This window comes from Mesoplodon mirus, assembly GCF_964341445.2.
Source record: "Mesoplodon mirus genome assembly, chromosome: 9".
Taxonomy (NCBI): domain Eukaryota; kingdom Metazoa; phylum Chordata; class Mammalia; order Artiodactyla; family Ziphiidae; genus Mesoplodon; species Mesoplodon mirus.
Window position 1 is genome coordinate 28,321,430 of NC_138985.1, and position 27,135 is coordinate 28,348,564.

At 43.2% G+C, this 27,135-nt stretch overlaps 1 protein-coding gene across 3 annotated transcripts in view; it reads left to right on the forward strand.

Moving 5' to 3' along the window:
* HECW1 (HECT, C2 and WW domain containing E3 ubiquitin protein ligase 1) overlaps positions 1–27,135 on the forward strand; it is a gene marked incomplete at both ends in the record, with an annotated part of 618,153 nt that overhangs the window by 347,237 nt on the left and 243,781 nt on the right. For all 3 annotated transcript variants that reach the window (XM_082632477.1, XM_082632476.1, XM_082632478.1), the window contains one exon: positions 25,983–26,307. In XM_082632477.1, coding sequence (XP_082488603.1) covers positions 25,983–26,307 — 325 coding nt within the window. The remainder of the gene's footprint in view (positions 1–25,982; positions 26,308–27,135) is intronic.

A 27,135-nucleotide genomic window follows, 5' to 3' on the forward strand; every position in this document is an offset into this window, starting at 1 on the left:
ATTCCATTTTCTTCCCACCTGAGAAGTCATAGTATTTATGTTTTGATGTTACAAATGAGGAAATGGAGGAGGTAAGAGAGTAATAGATTTGCCCAAGATTGCAAGTCTAGCAAGTGGTAGAGCAGGGACCTTAGCAGGCTTTATCATTCAGAATCTTGAAAGGCTCTGATCTTGTTCAAGCTGTGTTTTATTCACATTTGTCTTTTTTGTGTGTGGATTTTTTTTCTTGTTTTAAGGCTCTGATTTTTATTTAAATTTATTAAACTTAGTTATATGAAGTTAGTATAATTTTTTGTTACAAAATGAGCTGGCTCTTTTTAAAAAGAGCAGGTTTACCAGTAACTGGGAATTGCTGGGAAAATATTTATAGACATAGTGTAATTAATTCCTTGAGCCTTTAAGACAAAGGCAGGGGATGGGGTTCAGGGAAGGGATATAGGTCATTGTGAGAGCTTCCCAGGATTAGATGTTTAGACAAACTGAATCAGAGTCTCATATGGGGAGCTTTGAAAAAGTGGGATGCCCAGGCCAGTTAAGTTCGAATATCTGGGGGTGGGAGCCAGGTATGAGCTCCTTAGGCTACTCCAAGTGCTTTCTGGATTGACAACCAGTGGACTAGAAAGTCAAGAAACATCCCTGCAAAGATCACTGGGGTTCCCTGAAGTTCACAAGTCATATGCTGCTTGGATTCTAACTACTTATTGGAAGTACAGTCAGGAATGAAGTTACTCAGAGTCACAAAAAATAAAGGACTCAGAGTAGGCTGGAGAAAAAAAAAAAAAAGCAAATACTGTGGCAGCCAACTTTAATCTCTTTAATCCCAGGAAAATGCTTAGATGTGGAAGAATAGGTTGCACTGAAAGCACCAGGAATCCAAACTGGCAAAGGTCAATGGTCTAAATGCAAGAACTGGGGAGAGGTCTCTTAGTCTATGGTCTGTAAGTCTATACTTACACCCTGCAAATTAATGAGAGAGCACAGAGGTGGGATGACAGAGGGCTTGAAGCTGTGTCCAGGAGGGAAAGGACAAACCAAGGGCAAATATATCATTGCCCTTGGTTCCAAGGGAAGACCCTGAGGAGTTGGGGGGTCAGGGAGGGCAGGTAGAGAAGCAAATTGAACAGAGATGGGATGAGAAATCAGCACAGTCCAAACAGGCTGCACTGGCGCTGACCGCATCACAAATTATGAAGCCCAGTGAAGATGCTGCCAAGACCGACCCATCCTGCAGCCATGGGGAGCCCATAGGACACCTTCCTTTAGACTGCAGCTTGGTTGGGTCCTCTGAAGAGTGTAGCACAGCAGGAAGGCTGGCTGTGGCATTTTCTGCTCTTGCTTCCTTTCTCCTGATTGTTCAGTTGATCACAGCTCAGTTTCTGCCCTGGAAAAAGTAAAGTCAGTTTCATTGTACATTTATATTTATATTATTTGTATATTTATGTATTTCATTATATGTATATTTATAAATATTTAAGAATATTTAGCAAAAATGTTGACAAACTGTAGGCTCTCAAAAAATGTAGCTACTATTTTTTCGTTACTACTCCTATTGGCAGGTACACAGAGTTTCTGTTTGGCATTCTTAAAATGTTTTGTATCCAATAGAAATCCAAACTGACACCCCTAAGAGGAGCATCACTAGCCATCATCACCCAGAATCACACTGTTTAGCTCTGCTGGATAGTTGTGGTATTCTGGCTGCTTATTACAATTAGAAGGTCATGGACAGGGTTTAGAAAATTCCATGATGCTGCACAAATGCCTGGCGTGAAGAACCGTGAACTTCCTAGGCTGGTTCTTTAATGTCTCCATACTAATTAAATGGGAAAGACAATAGATCTGCAAAGGATTTACAACCACGATGGCAGTAACACTCATTTATTTACCCACTCAAAGGTTATTGAGTGATTTGCTGTGTCCCGGGCAGCAGGGAGATACAGGAGTGAACAAAACAGTCCTGGCTCTCAGGAAACATGCCTTGTCATGGAAGAAGGTGGACAGTGAACAAATGGGTGCATATTTGTTGGTCAGCAGTGTTAAATGCTATGAAGAGAGCGCAGGGGGAAGGGGAAAGTGAGTGAACATGGGAAAAGGATGGTACTTGCTGCAGGGAGACTAGGGATGAGCATATGAGTAGGTGATGAGTGATGCTGGAGTGGAGCCCTGAGGGAAGGGAGATGGAGAGGTGTAGATCTTGGAGGAAGAGTATCCTGGCCAAGGGAACAAGAAGGGTAGAGGCCCTGTGTCATGGCTGTGATTGGTGGGCTGGAGGAATAGTCACGAGGCCAGGGCTGCTGGAGCCCAGGGAGGAGGAGGAGAAGGATGGGAGCTGAGGTTGGGGACTTAGGGCGGGAGGATATATCACGGAAGCCCTGAATCCATGGTAAATGTTTTGGATTTAAACTGTGGTAGAAGGAAACTATGGAGGGTTTGGCAGAAGGAGACATGATCCGACTTAAATACATCATTTAAAGTTTGCTCTGGCTGTTGAGTGGGAAATAAAATGTCAGGTGGAAGGAGAGAGACCCATTAGTCTGCAGGAGACCCTGGCAGCTGAAGTTAAGAAGATGGCAACTGGGGGACAGGCTGAGAAGTTGCCAGTGGCAGGGCCTATTCTGAAGCAAGCATTGTTGGGATTTGTGCCAAGCTGGATCGAAGGTGTGAGCGGGAGAGGCAAGGATGCCTCCAGATGTTCAGTCTGAGCAGCTGGAATAATGGAGTCACCACCTCCTGAGATGCAGAAGAGCAGACCAGGGCCTGGGTTGACCAAGAACTTGTGTTTGGACATACTGTGCTTGAGATGCCTATTAGAGATCCGCAGAGGTGTAGCTGGTTGGAAGGGAAGACCCACCAGCATTAATTGGATGATTTTCTGCATGTTACACATGGGGACGTTCTCCCCAGGTCTTTTCTCATGGGGAGTGTTGTATTAACATCTCTCTCTCAGGGCTTACACAGCTGAAACCACTGGGACTGAGCTTCATCAGTGAAGGGAGGGGTGGGGGATTAGTGGACAGGCCATAGTGAAGGCTGATAGATGCTAGAGTCACAGGATCTCTGGCAAATTACACGCATTGAGGTGACACTGTCAGAATCTGGGGGAAGAGCAGGGAGGGAGGAACAGGGTGCCCATATGTATTTGGAAAAAAATCCCCAGGGAGTTCTGATAGTAGTTCTCTTGCTTGCTCTTTTTCTGGGAACATTGTGATAAAGTTTTCCAAATCTTCTTCTTGATGAGAAAATATGCAGTGTGTTTGGAGTAAATGAAAGTTTAGCTGGGAAAGGAAATACACAGACTAGAAATCAAGGAGTCGCAAGACTGAGGTCCGAGGCTCCACTTTGCTGCTCTTTGTCTCTGGGACCCCAGGCAAGTGCCGCCCTCAGAGCCCAGCTCCTCCTCTGATGGGGACTATGATCTGTCTCCCCGGCCACCACCACTGGGAGAATTTTTAGACATGATGGTTGAGGAAGCCTCTTATAAGTTGGCAAATGCTGGGTGAAAGATTGTTATTTCTATTCACCCACCTCTTCTATCAGACTGGTTTTGCTAGAAGTTCATGGTCATCCTGTTACCATCCACCCTTCCTGAAGAATGTGTAATGGCATGTTCTTCCCCATCAGAGATAGTGAATCCCAAAGACAAACTCCCCTGCCCACATTCGAGGCTCCCCAAACCTGGCCACAGCCTGTCTCTCCCGCCTTATCCTCACCTTCCAACTAGGTCCATATCCCACTGTGCTGGGCTTGATGGGATGTCAGCTTCACACGGGTGGGGCTTTCCGTCTCTTTAGTTCACCGGTTTATCCCATTGCCCACAACAGCGCTGGCTAGTAGCAGGCATTCAACAAATATTGTCCAATGAAGGAATGGGGTGCAGTCTCCCAGTAATGCTGTTCCTATGTGAGTGGTAGCAGCACCCAATGGGGTTGGGCTCTAGCCCCTTTCTGAGACCTCCTCGATGTTCTCACTTGCCATGAGGTCATGGGCTAGAGCAGAAGAGAAGGAGAACATGGAGACAGTTATTAAACCACTGTTGATGCATCAGGCATGTGCAGGATTGATGGGGCCCACAGGCGGTACAGGAGAGGTAGGTGGAAAGGTCATAATGTACAGAGCCCATAGTGACAACTGGCAGGTCCATGCAGGCAGACTATCCTTGAAACCCAACAAGGAGTAACAGGTGTGTGAAGCACAGAGGGAGTCTAGGAGGCCACATTTGGGGATCCAGCCTGGCTGTTGACATGGTAGAGGTCTGAGAGCTGATGGTGAGACTGAACTTCCCTGTCCAGGGAGAATGGCAGGACAAGACAGGGACCCAGTTCCAGAGGTTAAAGGAGAGGGATGAGGTTTCCATCAAGACAAGAGGTAAGAATACTCAGTAGTAACATGTACCATTGCCAGGAGCCCCCCTGGACCCAGTACCTCACCTCAGTTCTCTTTACTTCTTATAACCATCCAGGATAGTTGTCCAGCTGGTGAAACTGAAGCTCAGAAAGGAAGGAAACATTAGGACTCTCTGGCTGAGTATAGCTGGCTTATGATCGCATCGCTAGTCAGTGATACAGCCACTGCTTTGCACAGGTGTGTCCTGATCCAAAGCAAGTGCTCTTTCCTCTGTACCTCATGTGGCTCCAGGGAACCAACCACAATCACAGGGAGCCAAAGTAGAGATAAGCTACAAGACCAACCAAAGCCCAGTTGATAAGCAGGTCACAAGGTCACAGCAGAATAAAAGCAAATTGGAATTCACGCTGCGTCACCAAAGTTCCCCTCTAAGGACTAAGCACAGGGGTGACCCAGAGCCTGAGAGGGAGCTCGGTACCACCAGCAGCAAGAGGAGGGCTGGAGGACAGAGGCAGGCAGGTTGCGAGCTTGGATGACACCCTCCTTCACCCAGCACTCCCCACACTGCCCTGCACTCTTCTGCGACTTTACCATGAATGCAAGGAAACGTTTTCCAGGGAGCTGTGGGTGCTGTGCATTCAGCTCAGCTCTTTTGATGGTACAAGGCAAACTCTGGATGTTTGTATCAAATAATGCTCCGTTGCTGGCATCTGGACCTTCCCAAAGTCCAGTCCTCAACCTTGGGCATCACATGCTTTAGGGCACTCTCAGATCTAAATGTGTTTTCTGGTGTCACAGTGGGATTTTGTTTCTCTAAGTTAGAAACAACTTTAAGTGCATTATATAACCTTTAAACCCAGAGGGAAAAAGTCTAACGTACATTAAAGGAGAAACCTCTCAGTGCCAGCTGGCCAAAACTTACTGCTGCATCTCCTGTGGCCTCAGATGCCCTAGTATTTCCACATGTCCATCACCTCTCTTTGAGAGCAATGTACACACCCACACGGGTGACCACAACAGGAAAAACCTTCAAGACAAAGGCAACAGTCCTACAACCAGCCTTTCTGGGGCCTGGGAGCGGGTGGTGGGAGGGAGGGTATTTCTGAGAGAGCATTTTCTGGGCAGAGAGAAGTGGAGTGACTCAGAGAAATCCTAGGGGATTGGCTGCCACTGTTGCCGTAAAACTAGCTCCTTCCAGTCCCACAGGAAGCAGTCTTATATAAGGCCAAGTAAACACAGAATATTCCCTTCACTAACACCTGGCTCCTTAATCCACATTCCAGTCCAATTCTGGCTGTGGCAATGACTCTCTGAGGAGAAGGAGGTCAGGTCTTATTTTGCTGAGTCAAAGGAAGCTTGGAGAGAGCTAGTGATTTGTTTAGGATCACACAGCAGGTAGAAGAGTCTTTATGCCCAAGTTTGACTTCAGAGGCATTTGCCCCCAATCCCTTGCCTTTATACTACTGGGAAGGATGTTCCCTTGCTCTGCCATCCTAGATGCTGCCAGCAGGACTCACTGAAGACCATACGGACACTGGACCCAGATCAGCCCCCTCTTGGAGGTGAGGCTTTCCATAGAATACAGGGAAGACCAGAGGACAGGGAGGTGGCCAGAGGCAAGAGCGAGGCTGGGTGATTAATGGAGGAGGATGCCTACATGACACATATATTTTCCAGCCTCTCTGAAGACTCTCAAATCAAGCTTTGTTTCTATCCAGTTACCTCTCCATCTCATAGCCCTAATCAATAGTTCTTACATCATTGTGGTGAGAGAAAAACAAGTGATGGTAAGCCCATTCATACCAGACAAACAAAAAAAGATTCACTAAATTGCTTTTAAATATTAATGGCATCTGTGACATCGCTATATTGTTCTTAATTATTTTTAAAATCTCAAATCTATAAACAAAATGCTGCTTTTAACTTGAATATTTTCACTGATATGTGGTCATACTAGCTTAACTAGCATTAATTATAATAGAGAAAAATCAGAACAATCTAAATTTCTAAAAATAGAATTTGTATGATAATTATTATAAATATATATGTGTTAAAATATTTTAGTTATTAAATTTTATATATTTTCATAACAAGGGGAAATTCTTATATACTGTAATAGATAAACCTAAAAAGCACAGTTGCAAAAAAGGCTCAATAGTTTTCCAGGGAGGACCTCCAAGACGGTGGAGGAGTAAGATGTGGAGATCACCTTCCTACCCACAGATACATCAAAAATACATCTACATGTGAAACAACTCCTACAGAACACCTACTGAACACTGGCAGAAGACTTCAGACCTCCCAAAAGGGTCTTGGTGCTCTGGCTGGGTGTCAACCCTGAGCCTCAGAGTGGGAGAGCTGAGTTCAGGACATTGGACCACCAGAGACCTCCTGGTCCCATGTAATATCAATTGGCAAGAGTTCTCCCAGAGATCTCCATCTCAATGCTAATACCCAGCTCCACTCAATGACCAGCAAGCTCCAATGCTGGACACCCCATGCTAAACAACTAGCAAAACAGGAACACAGCCCCACGCATTAGAAAAGAGGCTGCCTAAAATCATACTAAGTTCACAGACACCCCAAAACATACCACCGGACATGGTCCTGCCCACCAGAAAGACAAGATCAGCCTCATCCACCAGAATACAGGCACCAGTCCCCTCCACCAGGATGCCTACACAAGCCACTGAACCAACCTTACCCACTGGGGGCAGATACCAAAATCAACGGGAACTATGAGCTATGAAGTTCATTTTTATGAACTATGAAGTCTGCAAAAAGGAGACCCCAAACACAATAAGTTAAGCACAATGAGAAGACAGAGAAACATACAGCAAATGAAGGAGTAAGGTAAAAACCCACCAGACCAAACAAATGAAGAGGAACTAGGCAGTCTACGTGAAAAAAGAATTTGGAGTAATGATAGTAATGATGATCCAAAATCTTGGAAAGAGAATGGAGGAAATACAAGAAACATTTTAAAAGGAGCTAGAAGGACTAAAGAGCAAAGAAACAATGATGAACAACACAATAAATAAAATTTAAAATTCTCTAGAAGGAATCAATAGCAGAATAAATGAGGCAGAAGAACAGATAAGTGACCTGAAAGATAAAATAGTAGAAATAACTACCATAGAGCAGAATAAAGAAAAAGGAATGAGAAGAATTGAGGACAGTCTCAGAGACCTCTGGGACAACATTAAATGCACCAAAATTCGAATTATAGGGGTCCCAGAAGAAGAAGAGAAAATGAAAGGGACTGAGAAAATATTTGAAGAGATTATAGTTGAAAACTTCTCTAATATGGGAAAGGAAATAGTCAAGTCCAGGAAGCACAGAGAGTCCCATACAGGATAAATCCAAGGAGAAACATGCCAAGACACATATTAATCAAACTATCAAAAATTAAATACAAAGAAAAAATATTGAAAGCAGCAAGGGAAAAGCAACAAATAAAATACAAGGGAATCCCCATAAGGTTAATAGCTGATCTTTCAGCAGAAACTCTGCAAGCCAGAAGGGAGTGTCAGGACATATTTAAAGTGATGAAAGGGAAAAACCTACAAGCAAGATTACTCTACCCAGCAAGGATCTCATTCAGATTCGACAGAGAAATTAAAACCTTTACAGACAAGCAAAAGTTAAGAGAATCCAGCACCACCAAACCAGCTTTACAACAAATGCTAAAGGAACTTCTCTAGGCAAGAAACACAAGAGAAGGAAAAGACCTACAATAACAAACCGAAAACAATTAAGAAAATGGTAACAGAAACATACATATCAATAATTACCTTAAATTTAAATGGATTAAATGCTCCAACCAAAAGACATAGACTGGCTGAATGGATACAAAAACAAGACCCATATATATGCTGTCTATAAGAGACCCACTTCAGACCTACAGACACATACAGACTGAAAGTGAGGGGATGGAAAAAGATATTCCATGCAAATGGAAATCAAAAGAAAGCTGAATTAGCAATTCTAATGCCAGAAAAAATAGACTTTAAAATAAAGACTATTACAAGAGATGAAGAAGGACACTACATAATGATCAAGGGATCAATCCAAGAAGAAGATATAACAATTGTAAATATTTATGCACCCAACATAGGAGCACCTCAGTACATAAGGCATGTGCTAACAGCCATAAAGGGGAAATTGACAGTAACATAATCATAGTAGGGGACTTTAACACCCCACTTTCACCAATGAACAGGTCATCCAAAATGAAAATAAATAAGGAAACGCAAGCTTTAAATAACACATTAAACAAGATGGACTTAATTGATATTTATAGGACATTCCATCCAAAAACAAAAGAATACACTTTCTTCTCAAGTGCTCATGGAACATTCTCCAGGATAGATCATATCTTGGGTCACAAATCAAGCCTTGGTAAATTTAAGAAAATTGAAATTGTGTCAAGTATCTTTTCCGACCACAATGCTATGAGACTAGATATCAATCACAGGAAAAAAATTGTAAAAAATACAAACAAATGTAGGCTAAACAATACGCTACTAAGCAACCAAGAGATCACTGAAGAAATCAAAAAGGAAATCAAAAAATACCTAGAAACACATGACAATGAAAACACAATGGCCCAAAACCTATGGCAAGCAGCAAAAGCAGTTCTAAGGGGGAAGTTTATAGCAATACAATCCTAGCTCAAGAAAGAAGAAAAATCTCAAACAACCTAACCTTACACCTAAAGTAATTAGAGAAAGAAGAACAAAAAAACCCCAAAGTTCACAGAAGGAAAGAAATCATAAAGATCAGATCATAAATAAATGAAAAATAAAGGAAGGAAACAGTAGCAAAGATCAACAAAACTAAAAGCTGGTTCTTTGAGAAGATAAGCAAAATTGATAAACCATTAGCCAGACTCATCAAGAAAAGAAGGGAGAAGACTCACATCAACAGACTTAGAAATGAAAAAGGAGAAGTAACAACTGACACTGCAGAAATACAAAGATCATGAGAGATTGCTACGAGCAACTATATGCCAATAAAATGGACAACCTGGAAGAAATGGACAAATTCTTAGGAAAGCTCAACCTTCTGAGACTGAACCAGGAAGAAATGGAAAATATAAACAGACCAATCACAAGCGCTGAGATTGAAACTGTGATTAAAAACCTTCCAACAAACAAAAGCCCAGGACAAGATGGCTTCACAGGCGACTACTATCAAACATTTAGAGAAGCGCTAACACCTATACTTCTCAAACTCTTACAAAATATAGCAGAAGGAGGAACACTCCCAAACTCATTCTACAAGGTCACCATCACTCTGATACCAAAACCAGACAAAGATGTCACAAAAAATGAAAACTACAGGCCAATGTCCCTGATGAACATAGATGCAAAAATCCTCAACAAAATACAGGCAAAGAGAATCCAGCAGCACATTAAAAGAATCATACACCATGATCAAGTGGGGTTTATCCCACGAATGCAAGGATTCTTCAATATATGCAAGCCAACCAATTTGATACAACATATTAACAAATTGAAGGATAAAAAACCATATGATCATCTCAATAGATGCAGAAAAAGCTCTCAACAAAATTCAACACCCATTTATGATAAAAAATCAAACCCTCCAGAAACTAGGCATAGAGGGAACTTACCTCAACATAATAAAGGCCATATATGACAAACCCACAGCCAACGTTGTTCTCAATGGTGAAAAACTGAAACCATTTCCACTAAGAGGAGGAACAAGACAAGGTTGCCCACTCTCATCACTATTATTCAACATAGTTTTGGATGTTTTAGCTACAGCAATCAGAGAAGAAAAAGAAATACAAGGAATCCAAATCGGAAAAGACAAAGCAAAACTGTCACTGTTTGCAGATGACATGATACTATACATAGAGAATCCTAAAGATGCTACCAGAAAGCTACTAGAGCTAATCAATGAATTTGGTAAAGTAACAGGATACAAAATTAATGTGCAGAATTCTCTTACATTCCTATACACTAATAATGAAAAATATGAAAGAGAAATTAAGGAAACACTCCCATTTACCAATGCAACAAAAAGAATAAAATACCTAGGATTTAACCTACCTAAGGAGACAAAAGACCTGTATGCAGAAACTATAAGACTCTGATGAAAGAAATTAAAGATGATACAAACAGATGGAGAGATATACCGTGTTCTTGGATTGGAAGAATCAACATTGTGAAAATGACTCTACTAACCAAAGCAATGTACAGATTCAGTGCAATCCTTATCAAACTACCAATGGCATTTTTCACAGAACTAGAACAAAAAAATCTCACAATTTGTATGGAAACACAAAAGACCCCAAATAGCCAAAGCAATCTTGAGAAAGAAAAACAGAGCTAGAGGAATCAGGCTTCCGGACTTCAGACTATACAACAAAGCTACAGTAATCAAGACAGTGTGGTGCTGGCAGAAAAACAGAAATATAGATCAATGGAACAGGATAGAAAGCCCAGAGATAAACCCACGCACATATGGTCTCCTTATCTTTGATAAAGGAGGCAAGAACATACAATGGAGAAAGACAGTCTCTTCAATAAGTGGTGCTAGGAAAACTGGACAGCTACATGTAAAAGAATGAAATTAGAAACTCCCTAACACCATACACAAAAATAAACTCAAAATGGATTAAAGACCTAAATGTAAGGCCAGAAACTATCAAACTCTTAGAGGAAAACATAGGCAGAACACTCTATGACATAAATCACAGCAAGATCCTTTTTGACCCACCTCCTAGAGAAATGGATAAAAAACCAAAAATAAACAAATGGCACCTAATGAAACTTACAAGCTTTGGCACAGCAAAGGAAACCATTAAAAAAATGAAAAGACAACCCTCAGAATGGCAAAAATATTTGCAAGTGAAGCAACTGACAAAGGATTAATCTCCAAAATACACAAGCAGCTCATGCAGCTCAATGTCAAAAAACCAAACAACCCAAACCAAAAATGGGCAGAAGGCCTTAACAGACATTTTTCCAAAGAAGACATACAGATGGCCAACAAACACATGAAAGGATGCTCAATATCATTAATCATTAGAGAAATGCAAATCAAAAGTACAATGAGGTATCACCTCACACCAGTCAGAATGGCCATCCTCAAAAATCTACAAACAACAAATGCTGGAGAGGGTGTGGAGAAAAGGGAACCCTCTTGCACTGTTGGTGGGAATGTAAATTGGTACAGTCACTATGGAGAACGGTATGGAGGTTCCTTAAAAACTAAAAATAGAACTACCATAGGACCCAACAATCCCACTACTGGGCATATACCCTGAGAAAACCATAATTCAAAAAGAGTCATGTACCACAATGTTCATTGAAGCCCTATTTACAATAGCCAGGACATGGAAGCAACCTAAGTGTCCATTGACAGATGAATGGATAAAGAAGATGTGGCACATATATACAATGGAATATTACTCAGCCATAAAAAGAAATGAAATTGAGTTAGTTATTTGTAGTGAGGTGGTTGGACCTAGAGTCTGTCATACAGAGTGAAGTAAGTCAGAAAGAGTAAAACAAATACTGTATGCTAACACATATATATGGAATCTAAAAAAAAAATGGTTCTGAAGAACCTAGGGGTAGGGCAGGAATAAAGACACAGACATAGAGAATGGACTTGAGGATATGGGGAGGGGGAAGGGTAAGCTGAGACGAAGTGAGAGAGTGGCATGGACATATATATACTACCAAATGTAAAACAGATAGCTAGTGGGAAGCAGCCGCATAGCACAGGGAGATCAGCTTGGTGCTTTGTGACCACCTAGAGGGGTGGGATAGGGAGGGTGGGAGGGAGACACAAGAGGGAGGGGATATGGGGATATATGTATATGCATAGCTGATTCACTTTGTTATACAGCAGCAACTAACACAACAATGTAAAGCAATTATACTCCAATAAAGATGTTTAAAAAAAAAAGCAGAATATAAAAATGTGTGGTCTCAGTTATCTAACAAAATGCATAAAGAGAAATGGAAGGAAATATTGGCAGATGACCACTCTGGCAGCCTCTGAGTGGCATGGTTATGGGGGTGTTAATTTTTTTTAATTTTTAATTTAAGTTTAATTAAATTTAATTTTTAATTTTTGTGTATTTTTCAACATGTTAGCATGTATCATTTTTATACTCAAAAGTCCCAACTCTGGACTCCCTCAGGTCCTTGGAAGTTGCAGAATATGGCTTGACTTTTCTTGACGCCCAGGAAAGGCTGTGGCAGTGTCTGCCGAGTGGTGAAGGCAAGGTCTGCGGCCCTTACAAGACACACCCAAATGTTCAGCTCTGAGGTCAGCAACGCAGCCTGAATCTGAGGTGGGGCGATTCCAGCTAAAAGAAGTGCTAGGGACAGTCTCTGCTTTCCTCCACCGCTGGTGCTCTCAGGTCCAGAGCAAACTTTTCCATGTCACTTTCACTTGACAGGTTTATGGCCCTTTCGACCACTCGAGATTGAGAAATGCGCCCGGATGTGAACTGAGGCTGGTGAATTCATTTAGAAACGAACCGTTCCAAGGTTCTTCCTGGCACCTCTAAAGAGCAGCCTTCAGGGTGTACTTGGCAGCCTCTGTAGCTCTGCCTCTGGCTGGAAACCGCCTCCTTCTGCATCCTCTGCCTCCCTAAGTCTGATGCATGCCTTCAAGGCACTTAATGCACAGTTGTTAAAATATCCCAATGGCCACCTCCTCTTTGCAGCTTTCTGTGACCATCACCCATTAGAGACAGTGTTGGACCCTTTTGGGGGCTGGTTAAATTACAGTTGTCTGAGCCCCACCCCAGTCTGCTGAGTTAGAATCTCTATGAAGTCAGGCCATTTGTTTTATTTTTAGTTTTGTTTTCTTCTCATACAGTCAGCTTTTACTGCCTCAGTTATATTGACCAGGGATCATGTGTTAAACAGCTAGCCCAGAGCTTTGCAAAGACTAGATATTCAGTGGATATTGTTAAACAGAATTGAACCATATACGATCAAAGCAAGGGCAAATTCAGTCCTGGTATTCAAGTCCTTGTCAAAATGCCACAATTACTTTTGTTTATTTCTGACACTTCCTAATCAGCAGATGGAAACGTTAATTATAGAGACTGCTTTTTATCATCTTTCAGATGGTTTTTGCATCCTGTAAAATGGAGGCTATGTGTAATCGGTCTCCCTTTGCTGTGTGTGGCCAGTATTCTCTAGGGATAGTGCTGATGTGGCAGCCAAGAAGAGAGATGGCTCAGAAAATACGCAGAAGGAACCATTCACCAAAATGGTTTGCAAGGCTTTCTAGTCACCAGTCCCAGCAAGGATCCTTCCCATGCCTCCCCCTGCCCTATAGGTAAAAATGACAATTGCTACCCAGATTTCAATGGGTATCCCAAGACAGAGAAGTATTTTCTGAGCTACATGAGGTAGCTACATTTGGTTTGGCTCTAAGCATCCTTTTTCAGTGTGTTGATAACATGTCCATTGAAACACATATAAAATAGAGTCACTAGAAAGCGGTGATTGCAGTATTTTTCTTAAAAACCTAAATTGGGTAGGACTTAAATTACGTGTCCTGGATCCTCTATATTATGTTTGGGCAGGCACCATTCTCCCTGTCAGGAAGACCCATCCTACTCCGGCCCTGCATTTGTGTTTCTTCTTGGCAACGCTTACTTTGGCAGTTGGGGAGATAAGACTCCAGAGAATACCCTGGGCTGTTGTTAGTTTTTCATACGAGTGTGACCTGGCTTTCCAGGGCAGATATAAGGCATAGTTATACTCTGATTCATTTTCCAGTGTTTGACACGTTCATTTGTTGACTGAATGAATAAATAAATGAAGATGGTCTGGGAAATGCAGTCTTAGCAGTTAAATGCCACACTGACATGCGGCTTTAACGACCTTGGAGTAATTTTAATGAAGAGTAAAATGCTGGCCTCTGATGGGTGGGTCATAATTAAGCTGCTGACATGGAGTGTGTCATCTTCCCAGGACTAGTGGGGCTGAGACTGTTGCCTGCAAAGAACAAAGCTAACATCTTGGAAATGGATGCATTTAAGACTCATTACCATGAGTCTTTCTTCCTCAGAACTAATGTTTACCATGTGGTGCTTTCTTCCTCAGAACTAGTGTTTCGTCTTGAACAGCCTTTCAGAAACCTGAATTACTTCATTTTTTCATTTTCCTTTTAATTCCGCTGTCTCTTGGGTCTTTGCACAAAAGCTTAATGAGCAGTTTGAATGGCAACCCAGGCAGATGACAGATTCTCTGTCGCTGCCGCCCCACGAAGTGAGAGCTGTGTCTGCTGCTCCCACAACCCTGGAAGGATACAAAACTTTCATCTCTGATGTTTTCTGCCTGCAAGGGAAAATGGAAAATTAGAGATGTTATCTGAATAATTAATTCCAGCCTCAAACGAAAAAAAATTCTAAAATATCTAGATCATTGAGACTTCTGAGTTTCTATTTGTCCCGGTGTAGGAGGCTTGTCTTTTAAGTAATTGAAATGGCAGTGAGTGCCCTGGAATATATTACCATATCATTGAGACCCTCGACTTCTAGGCATCAGCTTCAGAGTGAAAACTGTCTTAGCCAGTTGATAATCATCTAGTTTGCCTTCTGGTGATGGCTATAGAGAGTCTAATTAACTTGTATTAAATTTTATGTAAACCCATACCATACTATTGAGCAAAGATTCCCCCAGGAACTGGTGGGACAGGCAGTGGCGTGTGTCATTCATTGTGGCAGCTGCATCTTTTCTGTATCACAGACAAGCTCAAGTGATGGTCCCAGGCATCCAAGCGAAAGAGATGACTATGAGAAAATCATTCCTTTTCTGTAGTCTGTAAAACTGAAAATACTCTCTAAAATCCCCAGCAGACTACAGCTCTTGCCCATGAGTTCAAAGGCTCCAAGCTGCCTCGATTGATTGTCCCTTCTCTTTAGTTCTGAAAAATCCAAAAGATTGATTGGTATGACAAAAGTCAGAAGGGACTTTCTGTGAAGGCTGTTCAAGAATTTCAGTAGCGAAAAAAAAAAAAGAATTTCAGTAGCAAGTGTGACGTGAGCATGTTTAAAAGGTAGTAGCTAAGTTTCTTTTCTCCGCTGGGTTGATTTTCCTCCCTATCATTTCATCACCTAATTCCTTTTTAATAGCACCAGCTGTCTCTTATTTCCTTCTTCTTCCACAGATAACCCTTGATTTAAGCCATCTCTGCTGGTCCTCATCTTATAGCCTCGGTGCTGAGTTGGTGCAGCGTGCAGTGGATAAGAGAATGAGTGACAGCTAGAATTGGAATTGAGTAATGTGGGCTACAAATATCACAGAAGTGGCCACAAGAATGACAAGGAAGGAACTTGGGAAGGAATGTATTATCCAGGATATGAACTGCCTTTTTCACTTCTCAAGGGAGGCAGAGGGAGGGATATGAAACAGAAATAAAGAGAGACCAGATGCATTTCGTTTATATTGCCAAATGCTATTTATGTTTTACTCTTCATTTCTGCCCTAAGTTGTCTTCCAAAAGTGGTCTTAGGTATTGAATTTATATCAGGTCTGGATGTGTTCTTCCTGGGCGTGTTGATAACAGAAGCAAAGTGCTGCTGCTAGTTCAGTTCCTCTGTGTCCTGATAATGGGTCTTTATGGTCCATGGTCCTAGTGACTGGCACCTTTGTTAGAGCTGGAGTCCAAGATGGTGCCTTCCTTTGTCCTGATAGGTGATCTGAAAAAGGAAGTGCTGACAACCTCCCGTACTCCTGCGGTGACAGCTGTGCAATATCCATCCACCCTCCCAGTAGCTTCCCCTAGTAGCTTGGCAGAAACTTCTAGCAAGTTGCTCCTGAAGAAAGTTGTTCAGTAGCATTTTCACAGCATTTGTGGAAGCACAATGTAGGTGACCCTGCTACTGGATCTTCTCCTATCTTCAGAAGGGCTCACTCTCCCCAGAAGAAATGCCCCTCTCCTTACTTTGGCATACAGGGCCTTTAAATCAGTCTTGTCTCTACTCCAGCCTCATCCCTCCCACTGCTCCTGCCCCAAGCATCCTGCCTCCGACACACTGGTCTTCTTCCTGTCCCCTGAACACGCGTGGATGGACTTTATAACTCTCATGCCTTTGCATATATCCCCTCTGCCTAAAATATACCTTCTCCACTTCTCCCTAAAGTCTTAATTTCCTTCCTCATCAGACAAAATGAGTAGTTCTCTCCCTATCCTTTGTATCTTCCCAAACTTGTTGGTTTGTCACCCTGTGCTGAAATTATTGCTCATGCATCTTTCTTAGCACTAGATAGAAAAGCTAGACCAAAGCCTCATTCCCAGTGTGGTACAGATCACATTGTAAGTATTCATGTGTGTTAACATACATATTAATTGGCTCTTGTCACCACTGGTAACATTACTTTGCTATATAACCAGGAAGGATAGCCTTTGTACTGAATTCTATGGCAAGATAAGGTTACAAATACAGTATGTTCCACAAAGTTGGTCTAATTCACTCTGTATTGATGTGCTGGGCAAGCTTTGCAAATGAAGAGTGCAAAAATCCTGAAATGTACTTCTCCCAATTAGTTCTGAGAAGCAGAGTATTCTGGAACGCACGCTACTAAGTGATGCAAAGTTTTCTAACAGTGAAATGAGGCACAAGTGCCATTTGTCTTAGAATGCGCTGCGAGGTACGTGACACTGCCGTACTCCAGGATGACGGCAACGGTGGTGAGATCCCAGTAGAAACAGGCCATGTGTGGTACCTCCGAGGTCTCCATGACTGTGCCTTCAGATTGCCCTTCATTTACACACCCTTTCAAGAACCCAGGATGTATGTTGTTCCTTTACTTCTCCTCCTCTCACAATGCGACTTAGTGCCTACATTGCAGATGGTACTGAGGGTTTAGACTTCAGGGACCATCTGACTGGTGCAGCTTCTCCCTCTACATGGACTTGACTTTCAGAGTTGCTTTAGCACAAGCTCCCCCAGACACAGCAGGCTTCTTGCGCTCCTCCTCATTGCTGCAGGGTGATGCTTCTAAGGTGAGCGAATTGTTGTGTTTCCCAGATCAACTCTCTCCTGTGGCTCCCCATCCTCCAAGGGAGGAGGTCCTTTGTCTTGTGTGGTGTGGGAGACCCGCCTCCCACTCTTCCAGCTGTGCTGCCTGATTCTCTGGCAGGCAGCTGGGAGAAGCTCTGCTCAGCCCAGGAGCACACCATGCTTTTCTGTAAAGCTGTGCCTTTACACACCGAGTTCCCTCTGCCTGAATTGGATTGCCCTCTGCCCTTGCCCAGCTGGCAACCTTCCTACCCCTCCTTCCAAATACTGCTTCGCTGTTCCGCCACCTGGGAAGTCCTTGCCAGCATCTGTCTCCCTCCCACGCGGGACCTTGCCGCCGCTCCCGTCACTGCCCTAGCCACTGTGTCATAGTGGACTGCCTAGATGTGCGCCTCCTGCACAGGACCCTTTGAGGAGAGAGCACCGTTTAATTCATGTCTCCTCCGTACTCAATACTGAGCACAGCGTCTGTTACATACTAATGACTCAATAAACATTTGCTCGTTGAACGGGATAAAGGAAGGGAGAAGAAAACCAAGAGTTTACTGAAAAATCCACCCAACTATGCTGGGTCCAACCTTCCAGGGGGCGGAAGAATTTAAAAGAAAGCATCTGTATAGCACCCCGAACCTCCACAACAGATAATCACTTACTTTTCAGTATTAAGTCCAATACGTATGCAAACTTAGCCCCTCATTTGAAATCCTCCTGAAAGGTCCTTCTTACAGCTGTATTCATTGTCTGGCCGCATTACCGATTAGCTGGCAAATCTGATCAGGATCCTGAAAATAGGAGGGAAACACACGGTGCCTCACGTTCTCCACAAGCCCGATGTCCCTGCTGAGGGAGGCAGGCCGTGGGCCTCGGGTTCCCTCGAGACTCTGCTGCTCACTTGCTGTGGTCGGTGCTGATGCTGCCCTTTGGGGGGCCTCTGCTTCTAGCGGGCAGGAGCAGGGCTGGGCAGGACCTCCCACGACTCACTCTGGGAGTCTGCATGACTCTGTTTTTTGGGTTGGGTTTGGGAGACAGGACTGTCACCAAGCAGGCGCCCTGGGTATGGGAGCGACTCCATCACCCCAGCGTCCTGGAACCTTGCTGAGTTCCGGGAGCGGAGCTGCTGGGGGTCGGGATGTTCCTCATGGCTGCCCAGTACTGGATGCCAGGAGGAGGACACTGGTGACATGCAGACGTTCCGCTCCCCTGCACTCCCACCAGGGGCCTCCCTAGTGGTCAGCAGGGTCCCTGAGAGCTTGGGTGCCCTGACCTGGCCTGACCATCACTGTGGTTCTGGGAGATGAAAGTATTTCCTTTTCTCCTGCAAGTGTCAATAGGTAAAGAAGGAACTCTACCAACATCCATCAGGATGGGACCCTCTTGAGGAAGAAACAGACCTCTTTAACATTGAAAAGGCAAAGACAGGACCTTTTTCATATCTGGGTGTGCCCATTCATTCTCTGTCGTCTATCTGTCTCTCACAAACACACGCACACACACACACACACACACACACACAGGAATACCACTTTCAAGGACCTTTCCTTTCAACGTAGAACAGAAGGAGGTGCTAGGGATCAGGGCTTTCTCCTAAAAAACATGGGAAGGCCCCCCTACCTCCCACCTTCCTATCTCCCCTCAACTCCAGCCCCTGCCCACTGTTCCGGCTATACAAACTGCCCAGATTTTGACAACTTGGTTCTTGAACACCTCCAAGCATAAACCTCCAGAGTGACCCAGAGCTTCACCAAGAAATTCCAGACTTGACCACAGCGGTGAAAGGCACCCACCCAACAAAGCCTGGCAGGGCGTCCTGCCCACCCCTCTTAGGTGCTCTTAGGTGTGAGCAGAGAGAAGTCATCTGACCCACAAACAAAGACTTTCCTCCCTGTAAGTGGGGCCCAAGGGAAGTGGGGTGGGGCTGAGCAACTCTAATAGACGTATTGGGGGACTTGGTCCTCAGTGAGAAGGCTCTATGTGTTCCTAAAATAATGTGTTGACTGTCATTTTAACAAGTCCCATGTCTTTTAAATCCTGACTTCCTAGGCGGATATTCCCTGGCTTGGCTTGCTTTGCTTATTAAATTTTTCTCTGCCTAATGTTCCCTTTCAGCCGGCAATGTGTGGGATTCTGTTTCTCCTTCAAAGAAAAGGAGCCCACACAATTTAGTTTATGTAACTCCACGATACTCTTGTGCACAATGGCCAGCATAAAAGACAGGGTTTTCAACACATGGCTTTGAGGCTAAAAGCAGGGTTTGGAGGCACAGTGTCAGGGACGGGTGCCCAGGAGCTGAAGAGTTGGACAGAGATGATGCTATCATAGCCGCCTCCCACTCTCCTCCTGAGACGTACACAGCCATCTGGTGGGGTCACCTCAGCCCCTCACACCGACCTCTGTCCCACAGTCTCACTCACAACAGCAGAGATAGGAATGTACGGACGGGACTCAGATCTCAGGATGTGAGGCGGAGAAGGGGACCAACCAGGGGCAGTATTACACCTTGTCCTCAACTCTCCCTTCTGACCAGTGTCATTTGGGAACTGGTAACTCGGGGGATTCTGGGCACCAAAGTCATGTGCTTGAGCCAAAAGGGGCACTGAGATGGATTCCTGAGGTCAGGGAACAGAGCATCACATGGTGACCCTGAGACAGAGGAAGCGGGCACACTCCAGCCTGCATCCCACACACGCCCACTCATTCATTCATTCACTGAACATTCACTGCATCCTTGCCCTGCACTACTTTAGCTGGAAATGCAGACCTAAAGGAACTAGGCAGGGACCACGCTCTCTTGGCGCCTGCGTCTTAGTGAGGGGACACTGATGAGAAGTGGTTAACAAGACAGTTGCAGAGAGAGCATGTCTGTCAGGCTCTGGTTTACTTGCACTGTCAATGAAAATAATCAATAAACAATCTCTAGTAGGAATAGAGAAGAATTTTATATGAGCCAAACTGAGGACTATAGCCCAAAAGGCAGCCTCTCAGACAACTCTGAGGAACTGCTCCGGAGATGGTTTTCAGCACAGTTTTATGTCTTGTTAGAACAAAGAACACCAAACAAGTCAGGGATACATTCCTTCAAGGTTTCCAGGAAAACAGATCAGCACGTACACAGAGAGTCAGTATGGCCTTGGCACCTGGGAAGGGAGTCTTACCATGGAAGGAGGATCAGCATTGGCATCCAGGAAGGGAGGCATTTAATCTTTATTTTAACACGGGCATTCTTTACTTCTGGTCAATATGCCTTTTTCTTTAATAATTAAAGCAGATGTACAATGTATGTTTGATAGGCCACAAACAGGCTGTTCTGGTTAGCATAAAATTCAAGTTAACTCATGTACAAGCCAGAATGACTTCCCCGCACCTCAATACGTGAAAATTTATTTTATCAGCATCAAGGCCAGAGAGGGAGATTCAGGATTGAGAACAGAGTTGAAAGCAGAAGGTTTGGGGCAACAGTGGTGCAATAAGCCAAGGGGACTTTTGAATGTGATCAGAGGCAACATTATCTGAACCCATTCATTCAGCCCCTAATAAACTCTCCTTGTATTATGACCTCAACTTTTGTCAAAGACTTATCCAAGTAATCAGCCACTACATTTGTGATTTTAGAAAAAGATATTCTTTTAAGATATTGTTCACCACATCATGTAGTGTCTGTCCCCTACATAAAGTTAAAAATGAAGCATCTTATTAAGAACTTGGAGGGAGAAAAACATTCCGATATTCTGATCGTGAGAATTACATTTTCCTTTATCTTTTTGGCTGCCAAGAATCTCAGAGGAGAATCTGAGTCTCAATTATTGCAACTTTATCTTCCCGTGTTTTAATTTGGAGAGAGTGCTTACAAACGGTCAGAGTGCCCACTTATAATCACACAGAATGGCTCAAATCCCTATTTCCTGCTGCAAGAGGCATGACCTTGGGAATGTTTATTAACCATCTGAACTGGGTTTCTCACCAACATGGGGAGAGTGATAATTGATAGGGTTTTAATGAAATAATGTACCAAGTTCCTTACATAGAGTAAATGCTCCTAATATTATTACCCTCTTTCTTATTGCTACTTCCCGATTTTTGTCTGGTTTATATTTCTCTATTTCCTTGTACATTTCTTTTGTTGTAAATTTTCTCAAATCCACTGTAGAAAGAGACAAGTTATATAATTTTTTTAAGTTCCATTACCCCCCTGTTGGCATAACAAGATCTGAGTGTAGGATAAGAAAGCTTCAGGCAGCTACTTGCTCAAAATAAAATCTGTCCATGAACTCAAATAACTCTTATGTTCTTTCTCCTGCTAAATAATGCCAGTTTCTATAACCTCGTCTTGTATGCTTTAATGAAGTTTCCTTCAGGGCCTATGTTTTCCACTCACAGTTTTTGATTTCTGAGTGTAGAGGCAATTTTTAAGAATCACTTTCTCTATTCTAGATATGCCTTCTGTCCACTTTCTTTTCATTTCTGAGACAGCACTCACTCACAGCTTTATATTCCAAATCAGAAACGCTTTTAATGACTCTGTCAGTTAGAAATTGACACAGCCGAATCTTTTGTCTCCCTATGTTCCTCAAATTAACAACCACAACAACAAAAAAAGGATATACGTAGCAACTTGTTCCTTTCCTAGAAGTGATGGGTTTTTTTTTGCTTTTAAGATTCTATCTCCTTCTGGAAGGTTTTGTTTTTGCTAATATACTATAATGCATACTAAACAGATTAAACACACAGGCCTATTCCAAGATTTAAAAAATAATCAAAGAACATATCACTTAATTCAAAACATTTCCACAATTACAAGTTATTTAAGTCAGAAAGCAAAACAAGTCAACAAAACATCATTGTTGGATCCTCGGAGACAAATAGGAAACAAACCAGCACATGGAGTCTCACTTCCTAGTAAGCAGAACACAATGTGATCAGATTGTTTCCAGCATCTCACACGTTGGCTCACTCACTGGACCTACTTTTTCAAGGGTCAATTAAAATCTATGCCCAGCATAGCCCATAACTAGGTGCCCTTGATTACAACCAATAATTAGACAATTATAATGTTACTGAAACTGTTACTAATATTCTTGTGGTTTTCTTATCCATGTCTATTACCTATCACCAGTGTAAGAGAAGATAAAGGGCATTTGAATTACTTGATGGGATGGAGAAAAAACTGGGAAAACTTTAATGATACAGTTAACTTCTTCATCATCCATCAAGTGGGAGAGCCTGGAGAAAGAAGGGAGATCTCTGTCAGACAAGATTTGCCTGAGAGATGAAGAAGAATTGTGAGGTTGTAAAACATTGGAATCACTGTCTAGGAAGAGAGTGGTCTTTTGTCCAGGGCTATTTAAAAGCAGGACAGATGCTCATCTATCTTCCACAATTCAGATGTGAAGGGAGAATGATTCAATTGCTTCTTCCACCCGGATGAGTCTATAGTGTAAACTAAACACGTGTGAAGACCTGGGGGAAACATGGCCACAAAGGAACCATGCATTGGGAACCAACTATCCGCCTGCTGCATTCCAGAAGCAGCTGTTGTGAGCATTTGACAATAACACCTGTTTAGGACACGACAGCTTAAAGTTTGATGTTAGCCTTCTTCCTAGGTAACTTTTTTCCATTTTTTTCACCTCTGCACCATCTACTACTAACTTATCACATTGTTCTGTATCTTATCTATTTGTATTAGTCATCTTAAGCCCTTTCTGGAACAAGAAGGGACATAATTGAATAAAATAAGTTCTATGAATTAAACTTTTTAGCGCTTTTCTCTGTGTGTGCCAGATGTCATGCAGTTCCAGCAGGAAACACTGGCCTCAGGGTCTTCATGGTTTAGGGAAAAACACAGACAGGTCAACTAGCAATAATACAATGAGAATCCTTGTAGGGCAGTGGGATTCCTGTGGGATCATGGAGCATAAAGCCCCACCCTCTTGGGAATGGGAAAGGATGTAAGGAGAGGTTATAGCAGAGCTGGTGCTGGAGCATAACCTCAAAGCAGAATATAAATCCTGCCTGCAAGTATGAGTGGGGAGGATGTGGGCAAAGCTGGGGTGGGGTGAGGGGAGCGTGGTCTTCAAGGAGCAGCATTGAGGCCGCCCTTCCAATACCAGGCAAATATCACTATTCCAGTCTACTAAATTACTGACAAATGTCTTCCTTGACTCATGTTTCCTTCTATGCTTTTGTTCCCACCATGTGGACAGTGTTCACTGGTGTAATTTGACAGCGTCTGGTTTCCACGGAATTCTAATAATAATACCACGGCAGAAGTGTCTTCAACAAAAGAAAAGCACTCTGTAGTCTTTTTTGAGGCCCTGATTGACACGACATGGATAAAAATCTCTCAGCCTCAACATGAATGCAAAAATATCCCACTCAGGCAGTAATCTGACAAATAAAAGGTTTATTTACCCAAAAAGCAAAAGGAAGATTTATCAAAAAACTGGTAGATAGGACACCTTTCCAAACATGCTAGCCTATTCGATGTTTGCAACTTCAGTTTTGTAAGAGGAAACCTGGAGGGTCATGACTAGGAATGATTTGTAGGTTTGCTGTTGAATGACTTCAAATGTGAGTCTCTGGGGACAACATGAGGAGACCCTTGGCCATGGAGGGAGCCTGGCTGACTGCCCAGGACCTCTGTTTCAGTAGTATTGAATATTTTAGTAGTAGATTTTTATTTATTGAGCACTCACTATAGTAAGAGCTTGGCTTGCATTATCTCATTAAATTCTGACGGCAACCTATTTACAGATGAGGAACTAGAGAACTAGAGAGATCCAGTAAGTTGTCCAGGGATACACAGCTTGGAAACTGGGAGGTGCTGCTCCAAGTTTGCCCATAGTTTGGTCTAACTCATAAGATATACTTGATTGTCTCATTTAATCCCAAGTAGTCATTTTTAATCTCCATGATAATACTGTAAGATGTTACTAGTGCACATAAAGTACGTGTAAACTGAAGAAAGGTTACGCTCTAGCAACAGCCTTCCTTGTTTTGGAGGTTTTACAAAGGTCTCTGAACAAAGCACCCTGGTGGATGGTCAGGTTACTGGGATCCTCCTGGAGCCGCCCTGAAAAGGCAGGGTGCCTGTCAGGTGGCTGGGCTGTCCGTATTTCCTGGGCTCAAGGCTGTGCCTGTCTTCCTGAGAGGTGGACTGGTTTCCAGGAAACACCGTGGTCCGTCTCTTTTCATACTGTTGCAGTGACGAGCATTTTTTTTTTAAACATAGGACATATGGTACCAATAGTGTGATGAGATGCTTTCTGAAGTCTGGCTTTTCCACCAATAGTAATTCCATGGTTACCACCAGTGGGGCTAGAAAAATTCCTAATGAAAGACTCAGATAATGAATGAATAGGCCCGCCATATGGCCATTAAGGCCCAAGACTCCAAATGCCAACGCTGTGCTTAATCAGGTTAACAGACTCTTTACAAATGCCCTGGTCTTGGAAGTTGGAAAAAGTATAGGCCTAAATTACTGCTAAATAGACTTATATAATCTGAAGAGTAGACTGGTGCTGGGGTCTGCTCCTTGTGGCTGGTAAACAAAAAGTCAATAACTTGCATTTGATTGATGTGTATAATTAGTTACAGTCTCTGGGATCTAAACTGCATGATTCAACACATTTTAAGGCCTTAATCTTCTCTTCCTGAAAACAAAAGATTTATTGTTGTACAACAGCATGTACTTTTATAGCCAGGAACCCCAAAAATGTACATTTAAATCCCAATTGTAGTATACTTTGATGAAGTCAAAATCACCCTTGCTTGTTTCAAAAAAGAATCCCTTGTTCTAATTCCATAGGATGCCCCTTTCCCCATGTTTTCAAAGCTTTCTGCCTCCAAAACAATCAAGTCATTGCTCTGCATCAGCTCAGCTAGTTTTAAGTGCTCCATGTTGTAAACAATAAAAAACATGCATTTTTTCCTCCACAGATGCAATGTTTTCTACAATAACATTGGCTCTGAGGGAGACATGGTCCTCTGAGATTGGGTTTTAGTGAAAACGGTGGTGTTGGAAGATTACTAGGATATCTGAGATCCTTATATGAATTTCAGGTGGTCCAGAGACATTCTATAGAGTGAAAAAGCTGTAAATGGAGAAAAAGTGACTGCCTCACCCAGCAGGGACCGCCTCTAATTCTGAGCTGTGTGTAGGGTCTTGAATGCTGCAGGGGTCACTAAAATGTGCAATGGTAATAACCATCATTTACCCTAAAGAAGGGTAAAATTGGATCCAATTGAATTTATGCTGGAGAACTCAAGAGATGGCACTTTGATTGGGGGCAGTCACACCTCCAGGGCCATTCTGCAGACATTCCTGACCTTCTAGTACTAAGCAGGCTAGAGGAGGCTGAGACCCCTGCAGAGCGCAAATGCACGGCCCCTTGGTGAGTGTGCATTTAGTTCTTGCCTTCCCCGCGTGAACCAGAGCTACAGCATTGGCCCCGAGGAAGATGCTCTATGTCTATTTCAAATCTTCCTAAAAGGGCTGCTCTGTCCCAGCTGGCTTCCCCTCAGCACATCCTCCCTTCCCTATGAAAACAGTGACTGACAGTGTAGCCGGCATCTCCCACCCCTGCTGACTGTCTGTTTACCCCGACAGAATCTGTACCAGAACAGGTTCTTAGGCCTGGCTGCCATGGCATCTCCATCCAGAAACTCCCAGAACCGACGCCGGTGCAAGGAGCCCCTCCGCCACAGCTACAACCCGGGCCAGTTCCACAGCATGGCCATTAGGACCGGCCCTCATGGCGCTGTCACCATCCCCCGCTCCACCAGCGACACCGACCTGGTCACCTCAGACAGCCGCTCCACACTCATGGTCAGCAGCTCCTACTACAACATAGGGCACTCGCAGGACCTGGTGATCCACTGGGACATAAAGGAGGAAGTGGACGCTGGGGACTGGATTGGCATGTACCTCATTGGTGAGTAGAACAGCACTTAGTGCCACGGAAATAATGGTCTTAGCAGTGTGGTTTGGGCATCCAACATGTACGTTAATTCATAATTCACTTTTACGGATGCTTTACTATTTCAGCAAACTCGATCATTTCATTAAAACGCACAATTCACAATCAAACGTGTTATACACCACATTCTAACACACGGAGGACCGCACATGAGGCTTCACCTGCCAGCTCTATTCAATGGAAAGGAATCATGAGATAGCAGGACGAGGTGTGGCTGAACACAAATGTCATTACCATTTGCAACTATAGAAGCTCTTCTGCTTATGAGTAAGTTAATATGAGAAGCTTGTTTTTAAATCCATGTGTCTGTAAGACCAAAGCAACACCATATACACAGCCAAGGTATGCACATGTATGTGGGGTAATTTCACTTTAGTTTTCAACATAATCGTAGACCTCTTTTCACCTGCTTTTTCAAGATTCTTACTGCTTTGTATTCCAAAAACATCATGGATGATACAGACAGTGAGAGCAGGCACACCACAGGCTAAGGAACAGTTGTGCTGGCTGAAAGGAGAGTGACTGGAGAAAATAAATCTCACAAAGTTGAAATTATGAAGAGAAATTGACTTGAAAATGTATTTCATCTATTTTACGTGGTGGAATCAGATGTGGTGAAAACTGACACATTCACGCTGGTAAATCCACAAGTGAAGGTTGTAATTGTTGGTGGGGTGAGGGGGTGGTTCAAGTTCAACAGAGGCCAGGCCTTCTGCATTCAGTCCGTACAACGAAACATTTGCACATTCAGACACACAATACCAGATTTAACATCATTGACTA